Source organism: Crocodylus siamensis, chromosome 9 (assembly GCF_052110815.1).
Source record: "Crocodylus siamensis isolate JL-2025a chromosome 9, ASM5211081v1, whole genome shotgun sequence".
Classification (NCBI taxonomy): Eukaryota; Metazoa; Chordata; order Crocodylia; family Crocodylidae; genus Crocodylus; species Crocodylus siamensis.
This window is the reverse complement of record NC_143403.1, coordinates 69,630,493-69,650,877: the sequence shown is the minus strand read 5'-3', so window position 1 is coordinate 69,650,877 and position 20,385 is coordinate 69,630,493. Positions and strand designations below refer to the sequence as shown.

General features: G+C 51.7%; 1 protein-coding gene across 11 annotated transcripts in view; it reads left to right on the top strand.

Moving 5' to 3' along the window:
* Positions 1 to 20,385, top strand: part of ACACB (acetyl-CoA carboxylase beta) — a 63,000-nt gene that overhangs the window by 23,831 nt on the left and 18,784 nt on the right. For 10 of the 11 annotated variants that reach the window (XM_090062818.1, XM_090062817.1, XM_090062819.1 and 7 more), the window contains 25 exons: positions 101 to 211; positions 861 to 1,070; positions 2,824 to 2,994; positions 3,450 to 3,611; positions 3,860 to 4,023; positions 5,326 to 5,476; positions 5,580 to 5,683; positions 9,634 to 9,715; positions 10,992 to 11,137; positions 11,259 to 11,409; positions 11,606 to 11,740; positions 12,236 to 12,382; positions 12,758 to 12,946; positions 13,420 to 13,520; positions 13,884 to 13,972; positions 14,055 to 14,179; positions 14,795 to 14,908; positions 15,027 to 15,140; positions 16,000 to 16,089; positions 16,280 to 16,398; positions 16,606 to 16,629; positions 18,876 to 19,013; positions 19,639 to 19,738; positions 19,845 to 19,952; positions 20,125 to 20,181. In XM_090062818.1, the coding sequence (XP_089918944.1) occupies positions 101 to 211; positions 861 to 1,070; positions 2,824 to 2,994; positions 3,450 to 3,611; positions 3,860 to 4,023; positions 5,326 to 5,476; positions 5,580 to 5,683; positions 9,634 to 9,715; positions 10,992 to 11,137; positions 11,259 to 11,409; positions 11,606 to 11,740; positions 12,236 to 12,382; positions 12,758 to 12,946; positions 13,420 to 13,520; positions 13,884 to 13,972; positions 14,055 to 14,179; positions 14,795 to 14,908; positions 15,027 to 15,140; positions 16,000 to 16,089; positions 16,280 to 16,398; positions 16,606 to 16,629; positions 18,876 to 19,013; positions 19,639 to 19,738; positions 19,845 to 19,952; positions 20,125 to 20,181 (3,102 nt within the window). The remainder of the gene's footprint in view (positions 1 to 100; positions 212 to 860; positions 1,071 to 2,823; positions 2,995 to 3,449; positions 3,612 to 3,859; positions 4,024 to 5,325; positions 5,477 to 5,579; positions 5,684 to 9,633; positions 9,716 to 10,991; positions 11,138 to 11,258; positions 11,410 to 11,605; positions 11,741 to 12,235; positions 12,383 to 12,757; positions 12,947 to 13,419; positions 13,521 to 13,883; positions 13,973 to 14,054; positions 14,180 to 14,794; positions 14,909 to 15,026; positions 15,141 to 15,999; positions 16,090 to 16,279; positions 16,399 to 16,605; positions 16,630 to 18,875; positions 19,014 to 19,638; positions 19,739 to 19,844; positions 19,953 to 20,124; positions 20,182 to 20,385) is intronic. The other variant, XM_090062823.1, reaches the window with a different exon arrangement.

The following is a 20,385-nucleotide window of genomic DNA, read 5'->3' as shown; positions in this document are numbered from 1 at the left end:
CTGTCCAACCCAGGGGGAGGGTGGGCCAGCCAGTCGTGAGTCCAGGTGCTTCGGGAGCTGTGCCCAAAAGTGCTTGCTGCATCCCCTTCCCCTCCCTCAGGTGGCCAAGAGGATCGGCTTCCCCGTGATGATAAAGGCTTCCGAAGGCGGCGGGGGCAAAGGGATTCGCAAAGTAGAGACTGCGGAGGAGTTTGCCAGCCGCTTCAGACAAGTAAGGGGCTCTCCAGGAAGGTGCCTGCCCCCTGCTCCCAGATCCCACCCTCTCAGACAAGTCAAAGGCACGGGGGAAGATTCCCGATTCATCTGCCGTACTTGTGTCTTGTACCAAAACAACAGTCCTGCCTTTTGTCCCATTTGAGGGAAAAGAAGTAAAGCTTTCCCTTGTCCCTTCCGGTATCCTGCCTGTCTTAATTTCCCCTTGGACAAGGAAGAGGCTCTAAGGTGCGTGCCTGTCCCTTAAAAGCCTGTCCCTTAAAAAACACTGCCTTAGGGACATGAGGTGCCCTGAGCAGAGTCTTCCCTCGCATCTCCAGTCTTGCTTTCTGAAATGTGAATGCCAGTCCCCTGTTGTTCTTCTGACTGGTTTTATCGGGACCCTTTGACAGGCTGGCTCTCTTTATAAGTTACTTTCCTTCATATTTAAAAAAAAAAATAAAAACCATTGAGTATATAAAGGAGGCCGGACCCTGAGTGGGATTTGTAACCATTGGGGGTGGGGATCTAGTGTCTGCCCTTGGGCTGGGGGTGAATTTCCTCCCCACACCCCAAGGATGGGTTTCTGCACGTCTCCCATCCTCATCCCACTTGCGAGGGCATTTCGTCTGTTCCTTCCAGAGTCAGGTTTTCTCTTCCGTTCCCAGGTCCAGGGCGAGGCCATCGGGTCCCCCATCTTCGTGATGAAATTAGCACAGCACGCACGACACCTGGAGGTCCAGGTCCTCGCCGATCAGTACGGGAACGCGGTTTCCTTGTTCGGCCGTGACTGCTCCATCCAGCGCCGACATCAGAAGATCATCGAAGAGGCTCCAGCCACGATAGCTGCTCCCGCCGTGTTTGATTTCATGGAGCAGGTGGGTGTTCGGCATCTCTGGCACAGGCGGGTGGCCGGGGATAGGACAGAGGAGAGGGGATGCTGGTGGCAAGAAGCCTCCAGCTGCTGGTTCCTCCAGCTTTGCCAGGTTCATATCGGAGCAATGCCTGAGCCTGAGAACAGCACTGGGTGTGCGCTGACGACCGCTCGGAGGGGCTCAGTCCCCTTCGTGGCCATCTGTGCTTCCTAATGTGTGGGGGTGGGCACGCCTGGATCAGGCACCAGCATGTGAGAATTGTTTTTCGGGGGTGCTTCTGGGCTCACGCCAGAGGCCACAGAGACGCAGCCTAGGGATCGGGACCCCACCAAGCAAGGCACTGTACAAACAAATAGCAAAGGGACCAGTCCCTGCCCCAGAGAGCTTACGATCAAGGTGTACATGGACAAAGCCACCTGCATGAGTTGTTCAGACCCTTGGGTTTCACCTCACAGCTGAAGGCAGGCTCTCATGTTCACCTTTTGTTGAGCTTCTAGCAAGCACTTCTGTATCCCTTCTCAGCCTGGGCCATGATGCCCTTGCTTTGTCTCCTGGTGAATGGAAAAGAAATAGCCTCTGTGTTGCAGTAGCACGGAGGAGTCAGGACCTCAGCTATTACACTGTCGACGTACAGTTTAATGACTTGGGTTTGGGCAGTCCAGTCCAGTGGTTAGGTCCTGGGTCAGGACACCCAAGAGCAGGCTGAGGACTGGGGTCAGGAGACCAGAGGTTGAGTGGAAGGCAGGGAATAGTCAGGAGACTGAGGAGCAAGTGGGGACAGGAGACTGGAGCCTCAGGGCACATCTACACTTGCAGGGGCTGAGAGAGCTCAGTCTCCCTGCCAAAAATCCCCACCTACTTCCTCCCATGCTAGGTTCGTCAACCCTGGAAAATGAGGTAGCAAGGTCACTTCAGGGCCACCCCCAGCCACAGCTCTTGCGAAGGGCACTGGGGAGCTCTTTCCCCTCCCCTGGCACCCAGCGTCCTTCCCTTTCTCGTTTCCATAGCTGACAAGTATGGCAGCGAGTGAGCCAGGCTTATTGAATGCCTTGTCGCCACAATGCAGAGGAGGAGCTGGACCAAATCTGGAGACAGCAGCGCCCTCAGCTGGGTACCTGGGACAGCCGAACAAAACCCTTGCCCACAGGAGACTGTTGGCCAGGCTGTGGCCAGGGTGACAGTTCTCTCAGTCCCTCCCTGGCCGGCTGCTGGTGGTCCTGACACGCAGTAACCAAACAGACAGTCCCCAGCAGCTCAGCCTGCGACTGAGTCCTAATGGCGGGGAGCTGTGATGAACTGAGCTAGTGCCTATGTGACCTCCCACTGTCCCATGCAGTTGCCGTAGGGTTTCAATGGTGCTGTGTTGCCTTCGCAGATTAGGCATGTAAGGAAGCAGCGGCCAGCTGAGCTGGAGGGCGCTAGTTCTGTGACCTGGCTAATGGGGCAGCGGCTTCTGTTCGTTCCCCAGTTCCCGGCTTGCGCTGCGTTCCCCCTCCATGCTTCTCTGCAGCGCATTACCTGTTGCAACCAGACCCCAGCATATTGCACTCCCCAGTCACTTCCATTCTTAATGGCAAAATGGATCCTCCCTCTTGGACTGAAGCATTGGCGGTTTTTCCTGTTTGCTTCAGTTTTTTCTGTCTCCCCAGCTTGAAGACTGTTGCAGGGAGAGGCCTGTCAGAAGCCTGTGTGTGGTAGAAGCGGAGTGAGTGACCGGGAGCCAGCACTAAAAATGGTTTGTGTCGTTGTTTCCCAGTGTGCCGTGCGCCTCGCGAGGATGGTGGGTTATGTGAGCACGGGGACGGTCGAGTACCTGTATAGTGAGGACGGGAGCTTCCACTTCCTGGAGCTGAATCCCCGCCTGCAGGTCGAGCACCCCTGCACGGAAATGGTTGCAGACGTGAACTTACCTGCTGCTCAGCTGCAGGTACTTGCAATTGCCTGACCTTTCTCCCCACACGCCCTCATAAAGCTGCCATACTACATAGAGAACAGAGGAACTAGTAGTTTCAGCAGTGCAGCTTGCATGGGTGTAAAGCTTGTGAAAGGGACCAGAGTGACAGCCTGCAAGAAAGGTGTTTTCTCTCCGTTAGGAAAAGCCCAGGTGGCAACGCAGGCTCTTCAGCAATGCCCCATCTATCCTGAGCACCTCAACGATATGCCAGTGGACAGACCGCTTTCATAGAGGGCTCTGACCAGCCACCAGATACCTAGTCTTTTGAGTTGGAGCTGAGTTGAGAGAGGGAAAGGAGCAGTGCCCTGTTACTGTTCAGTCAAACTGTCTCGTCCCTCTAATTTTGGTGCCTCATTCCTAAAAAGGAAAAAAAAGCAGCAGCTCTGAACCCTTTCTTCTTTTGTCATTCCTACTTGGCACACGTGCAGATCTCAATGGGTGTCCCGTTGCACCGCATAAAGGACATTCGAGTCCTGTACGGAGAGGCCCCGTGGGCTGACACGCCCATCTGCTTTGAGAATCCGGTAAATGCCCCAGCGCCGAGAGGCCACGTCATCGCTGCCAGAATCACCAGCGAAAACCCCGAGGAGGTGAGAGGCTGGAGCCCTGTTCTTAAAGAGTCCCCGCCACATGGGATCAACTCTCTGGGGTGGAAAGACTTTGCCATTAGTCTTGGAAGAGTCCTTTGTTGATAAAATAGTTAAATACTGGAGCGACTTCCAGTTGAAATCTCCCAGGGCTAAAGGAATCCTCATTAAAGAGCCATCACTTTCTCTGGGATTCCCCTTCCCTGGTTCTTACTTTCTTGTGTGCTTTCTAATTCTTACCCCAAACTCAGGGTTTCAAGCCAAGCTCGGGGACGGTGCAGGAGCTGAATTTCCGAAGCAGCAAGAATGTCTGGGGCTATTTCAGCGTGGCAGCAGCCGGTGGCTTGCATGAGTTTGCCGATTCCCAGTTCGGGCACTGTTTCTCCTGGGGGGAGAACCGCGAGGAAGCCATCTCGTCAGTACTACCCCTGACCGTAAACTTTCTTTGGGGGCTCCACTCTCAGTGAACGCTCCTTCCAAAATGCCTGACACGGTCCCAGGGGGCAAATGAATACCTTCAGCTGCTTTGAAGAGTGTAGTTGTAGACTCCTTTTAAAGGGTAGTGCTGGTTTTTTAGTATGGGACCCTTCTCCCCAGGCTCCAGGTTTTAGGGAGCACGCGGAATTCCTTTCATTCTGGTCACGTCAGTAATATTTAAAGCATTAGTATGTGCTCCCAAAGCCAAAGAAACCAGGTGCTCAATGTTGCGCTATTTAGCAACAGAAAATGATGTCTTTTGCTCTAGTTTACGTAATTCACTGCCACCTGCGTGTATGCCACACCAGCCCTGCATGCCATTTTTCTCCTGTGCATACTGTAGTTTGCTTTCAAACTGGGCCCTGCGTTTGCTAAAGCTGGCTCTGAAAAAGAGATTCCAGAGAGAGGTTAAAATGCACTGAAATGCTGAGTATCACTGAAAAGCACCATTTATTAATTAGGCTCTTCTGAAGAATGGATCTTCACTAGTGCTAGACATGTGCTAAACTTCAAATATGTGCTTAAATGTTTTGCTGAACTGGGACCTTCAAGAGCTCTGATGTTACACAAAGCTAGAAGCTAAATGTGCAGAGCAGATTAATAGCAGGTACTCTGAGATGTTTCTGAACCATAAGGTATGTGTCTCTACAGCGATAGAAGTATTTGGTGTAGGTTTTTAGGGTACCAAATCAGCACCCTCAGCCACCCAGATTCTGTGCGACTTGCTGGAAATCTCTGCTGCCCCATGACAGTGTTTTACATGTCGATCTAATTCAGTGATTCTCAACCAAGGTATATGAGATCCTTTCAAGAGTGCTGTGGGGTAGTGCATAGTATTAGTATGGTGAGGTTTACAAACACAAGTCATAAGAGAAGCTGAGACATTTCATACAGAAATCCATAGTTTCGGTCTTTTCTGAGTTCTTTGCAATAGAAAAACTGCTGGTTTTGGTAGGCAGAAAAAAGAAAGAGTGAAAACTAAGAGCTGGCATTTTTCATGGGGTGCTTGGAGTCTAAAAAGGCTGAGAACCACTGATCTAAGGCCCACGTGTCTGCGTATTTGAAAAGCAGTTACTTAACACCTGTGTACCAGGCAAATCAGATTTGGGAGTCTCTGTGGCTGGAAACAAAATGAGAGGGAGGGGAGCAGTGATTATCGTGCAAGCCCAGTAGGGCTATGGATCAGTTTGCTCAGGTCTTACGAAAAGCAGCCTGAACAGAGTAGCTCTTTCCTTTAAAGGAACATGGTTGTAGCATTGAAAGAGCTGTCGATCCGAGGGGATTTCAGAACAACAGTTGAGTATCTGATCAAGCTGCTGGAGACTGAGAGCTTTCAGAACAATGAGATTGATACTGGCTGGCTGGACCACCTGATCGCTGAGAAAGTGCAGGTAGAGAAAGTGGAGCACAGCTTCTCCCTCCTGGGCCATCCTCTTCCTTCTCACCTGGATCCTCTGCCCCATGGTACTGAGAGCCTTGTTCTTTTCCCCCTAGGCCGAGAAGCCTGACACCATGCTGGGTGTTGTCTGCGGCGCTCTGAACATAGCCGATGCCTTGTTCCGGACCTGCATGACCGAATTCTTGCATTCACTCGAAAGGTAAAATGCAGCAGGTTTGAAGGACTATGGAGATTGCATCTGAAACGGGCAGGAGTCCTGCTGTTGACTTCAGCAGTAGTAGGCATGTGTAGGGGGCATGGCATTAAGTGCAGGGTTTGACAGGCTGTTCCCAGGGATCCTGTACTGGCTTCAGGACATTTCTGTGCTTCATCTGGCTCTGCCACTGACTGGCTGTGACGCTGAGCTAAGGCACTTCAGCTTCCTCTGCCTTTGGTTCCTCTTCCATCCTTTTGCCTGTCTCATTGGATCAGGTTGCAAGCTCTTTAGAACTGAGAGTGCATCTCACTGCATGTCCAATGCCACCACATCTAGCACCCTTGGTAAAGTATTAAGAATGTCCTATACTGAATACAGGCAGACAAGGTTCTTTGGGTAAATCTGATATGTTTTATTAGACCAACTCAAGTAGTTGGAAAAATCCTTCTTTGCAAGCCTTTGGGTATAAATACTCTTCGTCAGGCTAAGGAAGCATCTACAGTTGGTGTGTGCTCTTCCTGGATGGAATGAATAGTCATAGGATCACAGAAGTCGGGTCGAAGGGACCTTGTAGATCTTCAAGCCTGACCCCCCGCCTGGGCGGGAGAAAAGACTGGACTCAAATGAGTCCAGCCAGGTAGTCATCAAGCCTCTTCTTAAAGATCCCCAGGGTAGGAGCCAGCACCACTTCCCTAGGAAGTTGGTTCCAGCTCCTAGCCGCCCTGACTGTGAAGTAGTTCTTGCAGATGCCTAATCTAAACCTCCGCTCTCATAATTTGTGTCCATTGTTCCTTGTCATGCCAGGGGGTGCCAGGGGAAACAGTGTCTCTCCCAAACCCTTCTGGTCCCCCCTAGTGAGTTTATAGACAGTGTGAACGAGTCCAGTCCCTCGTTAGGTGACTCGGTTCCCGTGTCCCCGCTCTAGGTCACCAGTCTCTTTCTCCTCTCCCTTGGTCTTTGCGCCCGTCACGCTCGCCTGCCATGACTTTGATGTAACTTCCGGTTCAGTTGGATCTTCCTGTGCGGCGCGTGCCAAAGTGTCCAATAACGAGACTGGTGGGTCAGCGGGGACTCCTGAGGGCTCCTCCTCCCCTACACCCTCGCCCGGTCCTCCGGGTTGAGCGTCCTCATCGCTCTCCCTTACACAAAGTATCAGTCTCCCTTTTACCAGGGTGCTGTGGGGTAATCCCCTGCTGCTTTCATCCTCAGTCTAGGGAGGTTCCCATAGTTTCCTCCCCTGCGTCGTATGGCCTGGCCACCACTTGGGGTCTATCTGCCTTGGCCAGTCCCCGGCTTAATCCGCACCCTCTGCCCACTGAATATGGTGATTCCCGGACGCCTGACTCACAACCGGTTCCCCGCATCCGCGTCGGCCGTCCTTGCTCGCCGCGCCAGAACGTGCGGGCACCGTATTGGATGGCGTGTAGTCGCTCTCGTGCGTCTCCGTCTGCGACAGCAATCCCCGTCGGCCACGTTGGCCCAGCGGGCCCTTGTTGGGCAATGTGGATCTGCTCCATCTCCCTCTTGCCTCTGGTCGGAGACCACGTTGTCTGCCCGAGCTCGGCGGCTCTGTGTGGTGCATGGTGGCTACGCCCCTCCACGCCCTCACCAGCTCCTGGAATCCACGGCCGCTCCGGCTCAGTGGCCCCACGCTGGGCGGGGCGGATCTGCCCCTCCTCTCCCTTACCGGCGGCTGGAACTGCTGCTGACAGCCCCGGCTTCACGCTGGGCGGCGTGCCTCCGTCCCTCCGCTTCCTCTGCGACCGCTAAAGGCCATGCTGGCAGCGCCGGCTTCCCGGCTCGGTGCTGGGCAGCATGGATCTGCCTTGCCACTTCCTCCGCGGCGGCTGGGGACCACCCACGCAGCTCCGGTTTGGCGTTTGTGCTCTGGGAGGCACTGATCCGCCCCTCCGCTTCCGGTCCCGCTGCTTCTCTCTGCCGTGCGACTCGCGGGCCCTCTTTTAAACTTCCCGCTTGATCCGGGAGCCTGGATCGGGGGAGTGATTGCTCTGCCCCCTGCGCCTGGGCTGAAGGAACCTCCTGTAGCCCCCTAGTCCGGGTAACTCCCGGACAGACAGTCACCAGGTCCCCCCTCAGCCTTCTCTTGTGAAGGCTGAACAGGTTCAGGTCCTGCAGCCTTTCATTGTAGGGTCTGCCATGTTGTCCCTGGATTATGCGGGTGGCCTCCTCTGGACCCTTTCAGTGTTGTCCACATCCCTCCTGAAGTGCGGCGCCCAGAACTGGATGCAGTACTCCAGCTGCGGCCTGGCCAGTGCCGCATAGAGGGGGAGGATCACCTCCCTGGCTCTACCTGAGATGCACCTCTGGATGTACGACAAGGTGCGGTTAGCCCTGCCAACCGTGACCTCGCATTGTCGGCCCACGTTCATCTTGGAGTCAATAATGACCCCAAGATCCCTTTCTGCCTCCGTGCTCTCAAGAAGGGAGTTTCCCATTTTATAAGTGTGCTGCTGGTTACTACTGCCTAAGTGCAGCACCCTGCACTTGTCAGTATTGAAACGCATCCTGTTTATGTCAGCCCACTCCTGTAACCTATCCAGGTCTTGTTGCAGTCTTTCCCTCCCTACTAGCGTGCTCACCTCACCCCAAATTTTGGTATCATCAGCAGATTTAAACAGGTTGCAGTTCACCCCGTCATCCAAATCGCTGATGAAGAAATTGAACAGCGCAGGCCCCAGGACTGAGCCCTGGGGGACCCCGCTGCCCACTTCCCCCAGGTCAAATATGACCCGTCTGCCAGTGGCTGATATACAACTGCAGATGTTCCCTCAACTTGACAAAGGGTATTTATTCCCAAAAGCTTGCAAAGAAGAATTTTTCCAAGTAGTTGAGTCAGTCTGATAAAAGATATCAGATTTACCCAAAGAACCTTGTCGGCCTATGTCCTTAGACCAAGGGCTACAACATATGCCCATATATTGAACACATGGCTTGGTTTCCCAGTTTTCTCTTCGCCTACAGAGTAGTAGATTTATGTGTGTGACTTGAGGCCTTTCAAGCTGTCCGGTGGTTGTGTGCTTTGAGGTTAATCACACATGATATTTCTATTGCAAGTTTCCACCTTTGACAGCAGAGGGCAGGACCAGCTGCTGTTATGGAACGAATAACCCAAGGAGAGTTAAAGCAAGACGCAGAAAGTTTTGCCTTGGGAATACACCTCTCTTCCCTGGAGCAGATTAGGGAATTAGCAACTGAAGGACTTGTAGAGGCAAAGACAGATCAGTGGGAGGAAGGAGACTGGCCTCCAGAGACCTAATGGTGCCTGCAGAGAGTACACTACAAAGGAAAAGCCTGGCTTTGCACTGCTTTGCGCTTGCTTTGCTTTTTGCAGTTCAGGCAACTGGACTTGATCAGACCAGCCCCTTGTCATACTGACGAATGAAGAGCAGCTGATAGTCACTGGCTTGCATTTAGCATTTGTTGTTTGGTGGGAGGAGTTGGTTTGGGTTTTGCCATGTTCTGTCTCCCAGGCATTCTCAGGTCGTCGGGGTGAGAGGTGCTAACCAAAGCCACAAGAGTTTTCAAGTCTGGCACAAAGTTCCTTCCCCGCTCATCCTCTGAACATTCATTCTTGGATGCCTGTGTGATATTGTGTTATTTGCTGCCTTGTTGCCCATCACGTTTTCTGAGCCATACAGGACTTATGGGATGCAATGAAAGTCTTCTCCCACCGTTTGCAGTATGCCTTTATACAGCAGAAAGAAGCAAGAGTGGGGCTGGCAGGAGCCCGAGATGCCATTTTTAATTCCCTTGCAGGTCTGTCTTTAGAAGACCTCCCTGGCTTCAGCCCTTTCTGGTCTGAATCCATTGTTTTTGTCTCTACGTTGAATGACAGTGGCCTATTTGAAAGCAGCACCTGCCCACCTTCCTAGCTGGACTGATGCTAGTAGGCTATAAAGCATGTGGTGCCTGACTTTATCCTTGCCTTTCAGGGGGCAGGTGCTGCCAGCAGATTCCCTGCTGAACATTGTAGATGTGGAGCTCATTTCCGAAGGGGTGAAGTACGCTGTCAAGGTATAAACGGCGTCTCCGCATCATCTGTGTTGGTGTTGAGACTTTGGTAGGCATGTAACCCGTGTGGAGTCAGATCCTCTCGGGCAAGACCAAAGTGAGCATCTTTCAATAAAAGCTGCAGCACAAATGTTACCCTTCTCTATTTGGACATAAAAAAGAAACCTCATTTTAGTTGAGTCTGTCTTTACAGAATAGACAGTTTTCCTGCTCTCAGAGGGCAGCTGATCTTACTTTCCTGCCACTCAGGAAGTGGAACATAAATGATGCCATATTCTACGTGGACTGTTGGTCTGACCCAGCACAGCACTTCTTATATGCCACTGAGGGTGAAGTTACACATTACCCTTAGCCCACACTAAGTGCATGGTGTGAAGTGGTGGTAAAGTCAGAATGTGTGGTGAGCAGTGCCATGTTAAGGGTTAATACCATGTCTTGCCCGCACAGCTCTGACTTGCCACTAGAGATCTGGTGAGCAGGGTTTTGTTTAGATCCAGGATACCTGGCTCTATCCCTGCTCTGGTGTGGGGGAAGCAGGCTGGGAGCAATGCATCCTGGGATGCTGAAGGACTGGTAATTGTTCGTTTTATCTCCACGGAACAGCCTGAAGTTACCCTAATATGAGCTGAGTAGCTCAGAGATAACCTTTGCCTGATGTAGTGTCACTTTGAGACGCTCAGAAGGCACTTAGCGCGAGGTAAGGCATTACAATATTCAGATGCTTGCTTAGTTAGTGCCCTTGGTATGGTGTAAGTGTAACACATAATTTCACCCCAACTGTACAGCAGGAAAATAAGACCAGCCAGACCAGTGGAAGATCAGGCAGACCTACTGGTAGCTGTAAAGATGTAGAACCAGGCTAGCAATGCTAGCGCTAACTGTGCAGATGGACACATGTACACGCGGGGCCCTTGCAAAAGAGCTGGATGAAACAGTTTTAAAGGTAGAGCAGTTCTGCTACACTTGAATAGTTCTCAGTTCTTACACATGACAACTGGAACATAACAGCTGCTCCACATGTACGTGCATCCACCCTACGTATGCTGGAGTATCAGAATGCCAGAGAGACTGCAGCACGTCCTGCTCTGGCCAGTACAGAGCAAGAGCCCTGCTTCCCCTGTCATCCATACAGGCTTAATGCAAAGCAGGCGAGTGGTACAGGTCAAGGGGCAGATCCCTGGAGATGCCAAGGTATTGACAACTCCCACAGGCCTCAGCAGAGAAAGTTTGCAGTCATTTTTGTGCTGCTGATGTCTGCCTTGGGGAATCTTTCTAATAGGTTGCCCGTCAGTCTCCGACAACGTACATCATCATAATGAATGACACCTACCTTGAGATTGATGTGCACAGCTTGAATGATGGCGGGCTGCTGCTGTCCTACAATGGTAGCAGTTACACTACATACATGAAGGAGGAAGCGGACCGGTAGGTCAAAGCTTGAGTCCCACACAGATTTCTTGTTGAGCTGGTGAGCTGGCACAAAAGCTGCTGCCTCTGTGGCAGGCAGCAAGCATGTTAAGTGGTAACAATTTCCTCCCTCCTTAAGATACCGAGTCACCATCAGTAATAAAACGTGTGACTTCGAGAAGGAGAAAGATCCGAGTGTGCTGAGATCACCCTCTGCTGGAAAACTGCTGCAGTACCTTGTGAAAGACGGAGACCACGTCTGCATAGGGCACAGTTTTGCAGAGATTGAGGTAATTGGCTAACAGCTTCCCAGTCCACATGGTGCACCGAAAGGCATCCATTGGGTCTGTACACTCCCCCAGGAAAAATAAAGCCAGGTTGATCTCGCAGCTGTTGCAAAGATGTGATTGCATCATAGGCTCCGGGTGTTGCATGGATAGCATTCACTCATGACACTCTCTGAATATTCCACCAACCCTTCTACAGGTGATGAAAATGATCATGCCCCTGACTGTAGAAGAATCTGGTCATGTACATTATATAAAGCCGCCAGGAGCGTTGCTGGAGGCAGACTGTGTCATAGCCAGGCTTGAGTTGGATGATCCTACCAAAGTGCATCCAGTGAGTATCTTTGCTGGGAGAAGTCACTTACCTATTTACTTGGTGCACCTGCTCTTCTTCAGCCTGTGCCCTCCTCTGACACTGTCATGTTGTTGTTGTTCACTGGAAGCTTTAACACCCTAAATGTTTTGCGGAGATGGGAATTTGAAGGTCTGGCCTTTCTGTAAACACCCTTGGCTAGTCAGCATCACACTAAGCATAGATGCTACGTCAGCCAGAAGGGAGGTAAATCATCCAGACTTTACTGAAAACGACACAGGTAAGGACTCCTAAGTTTCCCTAAGACTTCTGACTGACTGATCGACTGCATCTTCCACTGCATTTTTAATCAAAAGTGTAATCAGAAGTGATCATCCTCTCTGTCCCTCTGCTGTAGCTGGAGGAATGTACCATGCATTTCTACTTGTTAGCTTAGTGGCGCCTTGGCTCCCTTCTCTCCCCTGCTTCTTGCATGCGTGGAGGTCCAGTCCTTCCTTTCTCTCTGCCCCACCTCAGGCCCAGCTGTACAGAGGTGGCCTCCCAGCTCAGCAGACATTGCCAATCACCGGGGAGAAGCTGCACCAGGTCTTTCGTAACGTGCTGCATAAGCTGATCAACATCATGAATGGGTTCTGCTTGCCTGAGCCGTATTTCAGCACCAGGGTAGGTGCTTTCCTGTAACAGCCTCTGCTGCTAATCTGCAACGGTGCTCAGAACAGAGAGAGGATGATTTTGTAGCAGATGATATGGGCCTTGTCTATCAGGGATGCCATGCAGTTGGAGCCACCCACTGAAGTCAACCAGTGCTCGGCATCTCTGAAAATTGGTCCTGAGGGGACTTAAAACCAGGTGTGGAGCCCTGTTCAGCGGGGGTGGGTGACCACTGAGAAACCATCCTGGGCTTCACTGCACTAGCCCTCCTGATCACTTCCAAACAGGACTGCAAACATAGCTGTCATTGCAAGGCAAGGTTGTTTCCCTTGGCTTTTGCCAAGACATCCAGTGCCCCTGTGCACCAAGGGTCTTTATTCTGCTTAGGCAAAAGAATGGGTGACCAAGTTGATGAAAACCCTCCGGGACCCATCCCTGCCCCTTCTGGAGCTGCAGGAGATCATGACAAGCGTCTCTGGGAGAATCCCTCTGTCAGTGGAGAAATCTGTACGAAAAGTGATGGCCCAGTATGCCAGTAACATCACCTCTGTGCTGTGCCAGTTTCCTAGTCAGCAGGTAAGCCGCCTTGCAGTCTTTCATGTTCCAGTTCTTCCCTAGTGGTTTTTACATATATCATAACGTGTGTAGATTTATTATGAGTTGGGAGGTCCCAAGAATGGAAACTGTAAGTGGACATCTGGGGTAAGGCATGTATATCTTTTCTCCAGCGGAGCGTCTCATTGACACGAATTGAATTGCTCACGTGCATAGGGATAACTCACATGGGCTGAGGCACTGGTAGAAAGGAAACAGCTTCTGTTTAAGGGCTGGAGGTTTCCTGGGGCGTCTGGCGTTGGGTTCTTTGGAAACCCAGCCGGAGTTCAAGCTGATTAACATCTCTTAGACCCTGGGTATTATAGCATCTTCTCTGTCTTGGATACTGCCTCTGAAAGGGCAGGTTCCTTCTTGTATCCCAGGTTTGTCCCAGACTGTTGGGCTCATGTTAGTCATTAGCTGCTTCATTCCAGCATTCCCTGTGTTTTGTGCAGATCGCTAGCGTCCTGGACAGCCACGCAGCCACTCTGCAGAGGAAGGCAGATCGGGAGGTCTTCTTCATGAACACCCAGAGCATTGTGCAGTTAGTCCAGAGGTGAATGCCTGCCTGTCTGGGCTGCGTCTTGCTCTGCGGTGTGGGAAGTTTTCAGGCAGACGCTATGGCCGTCTGTAACAGCCTGTCCTATGTGGGAGGGTTGGAGTGGTGGGAGACCAACTCTAGCCTGCGCTGCGGGGCCCCAAGGGGAATGCCTTGAGACACCCACCACGTGCACAGTGGCAAGACCTCATCCTCGACTCAGGAAGCCTCACTTCCTGCCAGCTTCCCCATGAGAGGAGGGGCCCGCTCCCACCCCTGGGCTGGCTCTGCACTCTCGTCCCTGGAGCTTGGCTAGTGCCATGATGCGCTGGCTCCAGGCCGCAGCTCCAGCCATCAGCCCTCTCCTCCACTCTTCCTTAGGTATCGCAGTGGCATTCAGGGCTACATGAAGTCAGTCGTGCTGGACTTGCTGAAGAGATACTTGCAAGTGGAAACCCAGTTCCAGCAAGGTCAGACGAGAGGGGTGGCAGGTTTGCCCCTGGGCTGGTGGGCACAGATCTAACCGCATATGGTGTTCCCTCTCCTCCTCAGCTCACTACGACAAATGCGTGGTCAACCTGAGGGAGCAGTACAAGCCTGACATGACCCCGGTGCTCAAGTGCATCTTTGCACATGCCCAGGTGGCAAAGAAAAACCTTCTTGTGACCATGTTGATTGTAAGTAGAGAGAAGGAGCTCTCTTAGGCAGCATGGGCATCTGATTCTTATCCAGACTCTTCTGAAACACTAGGGTGCTTACAGCTAACCCGGGAGGGAAGTCCTGGGCATGTGGAAACTAAGCAGTAATGAAGAAGGGAAGGGAAGCCCTCTATAGTTACAGTTTTATGCAAAGGCGCGGTGGTCAGTACAGTGCAACGAAGTGTACGTGGCAGGTGAGGACTGGGATTAAAAAGTGGGAGATTCCTGACTCTGTCTTGTGTGCAGCTCAGTAGACTACTGCTGCAGACATTTGACAGTATTTTGATCTCAATGTTACAGGGTTTCTCCCTCTCCCTTCCCCCACCTGTATGACACCTGCTTTGAATTTGTTTGCCCACAGCCCCTGAAAGTCCTTACTGGAGTTTTTGGTACCGGAGCCGTCATTAAAAAAATGCCCCATCTTCATACCATATTCCCGGTGCTGACTGTTTGGAGCAGGCTCCTTGCCTGTGGGTGAAGAGAATGGGTCCACAGACACTCAGGGCACATGAAGGGATACAGAAAGAGGTTTATGTGCAGCAGTAAATGTTAATGAGAATGAATCTGATGCTGGAAGGTTTTTCCCTCGCCTAGGATCAGCTCTGTGGCCGAGAACCCACCCTGACCGACGAGCTGGTGGCCATCCTCAACGAGCTGACGCAGCTCAGTAAAACAGAGCACTCCAAAGTGGCTCTGAGAGCCAGACAGGTCAGTATGTGGGCTGGCTGTACACGGTATTGTCCAGCAGGGTTGGTTCCACCCTGGACCCACAACCCTGCCTTTCACCTCCATCTCAGCCGTTCACCTCCGGTCTTTTCCCTCCTAGGTGCTGATTGCATCTCACCTCCCTTCCTACGAACTGAGACACAACCAGGTGGAGTCCATCCTCCTCTCTGCCATCGATATGTACGGCCACCAGTTCTGCCCTGAAAACCTCAAGGTTGGGATGTTCGTAGTATTGTGTGTTGAAAGCAGGGACTTTTACCCCCCAGCGTGAGGAGGTGATACGCTGTGATTTTTGGCTTGTGAGGGAATTTGGCTTGGAAGCTGTTTATGAAAAAGCCTTCAAGGCTTGTGAATATTGTCTAGCTTTACCTGTCAGTTTTAGCCCATATCCAGGTCACGTGAAAGGTTGTTTGCTGTTAACTGCCTGCAGAAAACCCCCACAGCCCGGGTTCACCACTCTTATACCACTCCCTGAGGGGTGTGCAGGAAGCTAGTGGGAGCTCTCCCTTTGGTCCCTGCCACACAGCGCACATATTGTGCGATTCACTGATCATTCGTGCAATAAATTTAGACCAGCCACAGGTGCAAAGTAATTATCACCCCATAAAAATGTCTCCGTCCAGCTATAAGAAGAGCCAACCAGCTACCAAGTTAGTGCTTGAAAATGTATAGCAACTCTGTAGCTGATTTGCATCCAGGTTTAATTAGAACGTGTGGCCAAGCCCTTTTTGCATAAGACATGCCCCTCTGTCAGAGAACTGGTGCTGAGCACCTACACAGAATGAATCCATCCCTCAGCTGACCTTGTCCTGCACCAGCAGTCAGTGTCAGCCCTTTTTGAACCCAAAACATGGTGTTCCATGTTTGCACCAGTCCAAAGCAGGCTTCAGGCCAGGGCAGACCCCTCAAACCTCTGGGACAGTTTGTGGCCAGTCTAGCAGAAGGAAGCTTGCAGAACAGAATGTCTCACAGAGGCACGTTCCCTCTCCTCCTCTGCTTTGCCATTTGCCATGTCTCATTTTAGCTTCTTTTTTTTTCCTTTTGTCACTCCTGGTCCTGTTTTGTCCTGATAGAAACTGATCCTTTCAGAAACCACCATCTTCGACGTGCTGCCCATCTTCTTCTACCACACAAACGAAGTAGTGCGCATGGCAGCACTGGAGGTAAAGGTTGAGTTGGGGGGTGCCTGGATGCCTCTTAATTAGGAGTGGTGCTGTCCAGAGAGCCTGAGGCACGGGGAGCACCATCAAGAGAGACGGTGGTGCTGTTTGCTTTGTTGGCTGGGGGGCGTAGGGGTTGGTGGGGACCCCACTCTTATTCACAGTGTAAACTCCCATCCTCTCCTTTCACCAGGTGTATGTGAGGCGAGGCTATATTGCCTACGAGCTGAACAGCCTGCAGCATCGCCAGCTGTCGGACGGCACCTGTGTGGTGGAGTTCCAGTTCATGCTGCCATCATCCCATCCGAACAGGTCGGCATGACTTCTGTGTTGCCCGGTGCTTGGTGCCGAGCCATTCCTAAGGAAACACCGCCGCTCTGGCTTTACCTCTCCCTTGGTGGGACTTGATTCAGTCGTTGCCCGGTGGGATAAAGCCCCTCTTCCATCTGGGGTGCGGGGTGTTGGGCTGGCTGGGTTCTCTGCTCCCACTCATGGTGTTGTTCAATGCTCTGATTGCAGAGGCTGCATCCCTACTTTGAGCAGGTAGAGTGCAGAACTTCTTTTTTGACGCATGAGATATGATTATTTGTTGCTCTATTAATGCTTCCTCAAACGTGCCCGTTTCTCTCCCTCTCCCTCTCCCTCTCCCTCTCCCTCTCTCCCCCCGAGCTTGCTGGCTGTTGTTAAAGTCAAGCATCCCTACTAGAGATGGACAGAAGTTGGCAGTCTCTGACTCATCCCTGTGGCTGAGCAGTTGTCACTGCAGTAGCCAAGATTACAGCAAAGCTTAGGGTGCCTCGAGAAAAAGAGCTAGTACATTGATAGCCCTTGATTGGAGAACAAGGGAGGCAGCAGAGCATGAAATACTCAGCATTGGATACATAACGGCTAAAAACTCTGAAGTCCTGTGCTGGCTTTTGTTCTTGTTATTTGGCTGGGGGTTAGGCAAGAGAGCTTTTCTGTGCGACGGATAGACTCAGGGGGTGGAAGGTGATGCAGCACTTGAGCAGCAGAGCGCCAGTATGACTAGAGCCCGGGAGTCCTGAGTGCCGGCCCTTGGCTTGGCCCATTGCCTTGCAGAGTAATACCGAGCGGGTTAAAATAGCACCAAGAGTCACCGTCAGCCATCATCGAGCCCGAAGTACGGTGTTCCACGTTTGTAACAGTCCAAAATGGACTTCAGGCCGGGGCAGACCTCTAGGACTGTTTTTAGCCTCAATGAATTCGCTCTGCTGCTGACTTTGGAGCCTGTGTCGTGGTCCTAAAAACATGGCAGCCCTGCCGATTCTCCGTATCTCGTCTCCCTGCCTAATATAACATGATCAGAGCTCTATTAATACCAGTGAATCCTCATCATTTTGTATTAACCGCTGGCATTTTGGACTAACTGTGAGGTAACGGACAAGCTCGTGGAGAGAAGGAAAAGGATCTCATTGCACAAGCACCCTGAGCAGAGGCAGGTGGAAGCAACTGCCTTCTCCATGGTGCTGGGGAGAATTACTGAAGTGGGCCTAGCACCTCGCCCCAGTGAAGAGAGGGCATCTGCCTTGCTCTGTGGCATCGTTGGTCTTCAGAGAGATTCTGTCCTTTCGGTAGCCCTCCTCTGCCAGCTTGTGCCAGTGACCAGAGTACTTTGGGCAGTAAGAGTAGACTGGATCCTGAGATGCAGTCCTCCCCTCACTGGTGCAAGCCCTGGCAGATGAGAAGGAATCAATAAGTTGCTCATTAGGTTACTGGCGCTGCGTGACATTTTTGAAGGCCCAGGCTGACACCAGTAGCGTTTTTACACGAGAAATGATGGAGAGCACTGAAGAAAGAGGAAGTTATGATGAGTCTCAGGAGAAAGGGAGCCAGCAGTTCCTAGAAATTGTCACTGCCCAAGAAACTTGGGAAGCGGAGCAGGGAGTGTTGTTCTAGGAGGAAAAGCGAGTGTCCAGCAGAGGGTGGGATGAGTGTGCTGAAGGGGAGCACGGGCTGCGGTGGAATAGGCTCCTGTGCCTTTATCCTCCACTGAAGGGACTAGTCTAGCCAAGTTGCAAGTGGCTTATTGCCCCCAGCGGGCTTGCTGCTGGTCAGGCCCTGCTCCTTCCAAGGCACGGCTGCCATCAGTGCTGGCAGTCGAAGCTTTTCTGTTCTGGGCATTGCACCCAGTCCCTTCATATCCAGTGAAAAAGCTTCTTCACGAGTAGAGCTTTTTGGCTTTTATCATCACCTCCAGGATGGGCATGAGCTCAACCGTCCACCAGCTAGGTCTGCAGCCAGGTCTGTGGTGCTTTCAAAGAAATACCAAGTCTTCTTGCTTCCAAAAACACTAAGAAAGGCCGAGATACCCAGCTAGCAATTAAAAGTGCATCAACTTAAGTAGCAGCCAGCAGCCTAATAAAATAAGAAAGTTAATATAGCCCCACCATCCGTCATCCCCTCTTTGCTGGAAGCAGCATGCTGTCAGCTCTCCTCAGAAACCCCGGAGAGCCGCTGGCTGCTGCAGAGTGCTTGATTGGATTGGCACAGGGCTTTTCAAAGAATTGCGTTAGCTAAATATGCGTCTTTTTGTTTGGCCTGAACTGGAAAAAGCAAACCAAAACAGGCATTGGTGCCTTAGGAGGCAGCATAGAGGCCACCAGCCCCTGTAAGAAGAGGGGGAAGGAGTCCTATGTAGATAATCTTTTATCTTGTTTTGAATGAAAAGGCCTTTTTCCAGGGGATCTGCTGTCTCAGTTATATCCCCCGTTGTCTGTCACCTCTCTGTGAGCTGGGTCTCATTCTCGTGTTGTTCCGTTTTTGTCCAGGATGTCTGTCCCTGTCAGCATATCCAACCCAGACTTAGCCCGGCATAGCACTGAGCTCTTTATGGACAGCGGGTTTTCTCCTCTGTGTCAGAGAATGGGTGCCATGGTGGCTTTCAACAGATTTGAAGACTTCACCAGGTAGGAGAAGAAAAGGGAAAACCTTCACTGCCCCTTGCTTTTATCCAGACACTTCCACTGGGTGCATGGAGCACTATCCTATTTTAAAATAAAGCTACATTTGGGACCACAGGCTAAGCAAAGCCATCTTCAAGCAGGCAGTTGAAATGCCGGTGGTCCTGCCAAAGTTGAGTGTTAAGCAGCTGGAGAAGAAGAACCAAGCACGACAACTAAAAGTTAGGGAGGCAGCAGTCCACGTGTTGCTAATCCTATTCGACAAGGAAAAGTGAGGCACTTGAGCACGTTTGCCCACTCTGGGTAAACGCATGCACCTGTGTAGCCTGAGCATCTGGCCATTGTGCAATGAATGCCTTTATTCCCTCAACAGCCTTGGGATCTCGGGAGCTGTGGCACAGGATAGGTTAACAAGCAACTTGCCCAAGACTGCACTAAAAGTCTGTGGCAAAGTCAGGCATGGACACCAGGTCCCCTGAATCCCAGTCCAGTCCTTCTCTCCTTGTTTCCAGTCCCCAGTGCTCCTGGCCCAAGTAGTTCAGCTTTTGTGGAAAGCAGGTTGTGCACCAGGAATTCTCCAGCTCGCTGAGGTCGTTGACTTGTCCTCCACCCCCTGCTTGGGTCCCACTAGGAACTTCGATGAAGTGATTTCCTCCTTTGCCGACCCACCCTCCGAGAGCCCCTTGTTCAGCGAGGTGCAAGCTACACTCTACGACGACGAGGACAACAAGGTACGACCGCGGGCTGGCTGCTCCCGCAGTCCTGGGGGTGGCGCAGGCTGAGGACTGCCATTGTCTCCCAAGCATCCGGCTTGACAGCGTCGTGTGTTGTTCCCAGAACGTCCGAGAGGAGCCCATCCACATCCTGAACATCGCGATCCAGTGGGTAGAGCACCTCGAGGATGAGAAGCTGGTGCCTATCTTCAGAGCTTTTGCTCAGTCCAAGGTCTTGTGCTTTCCCTGTGCTCTGGGTATTTAGTGCAGCTCTCTCAAGAGGTCTTGCATTGGGGTAATGCCTCTGAGACTTGTCCGCCTTTCCTCCTGAAAACATTTAACATTTCCCTGGGGTCCTGAAGGCCTTGCCAGTGACACAGTATTTATCTCCTGTCTCCATATAGAAAAACATCCTGGTTGACTGTGGCCTCCGGAGAATCACGTTCTTGGTCGCACAGCAGGTCAGTGGAGGAGAGGACATTTTCTGTCGCTGATTCGATTTGGTTGCACTGGGCTTATACATCCACGCCCTCGAGGGTTTATTAAGAGTGAATAAATGACTGATAGAGGTCAGAGATACAAGCTAGGGATGGATATGATAGCAGCTCGGTGGAAGGAGTTAGAGATTGTTTTAAGCAGCTTGTTAGGCTCTGTATCAATCAATA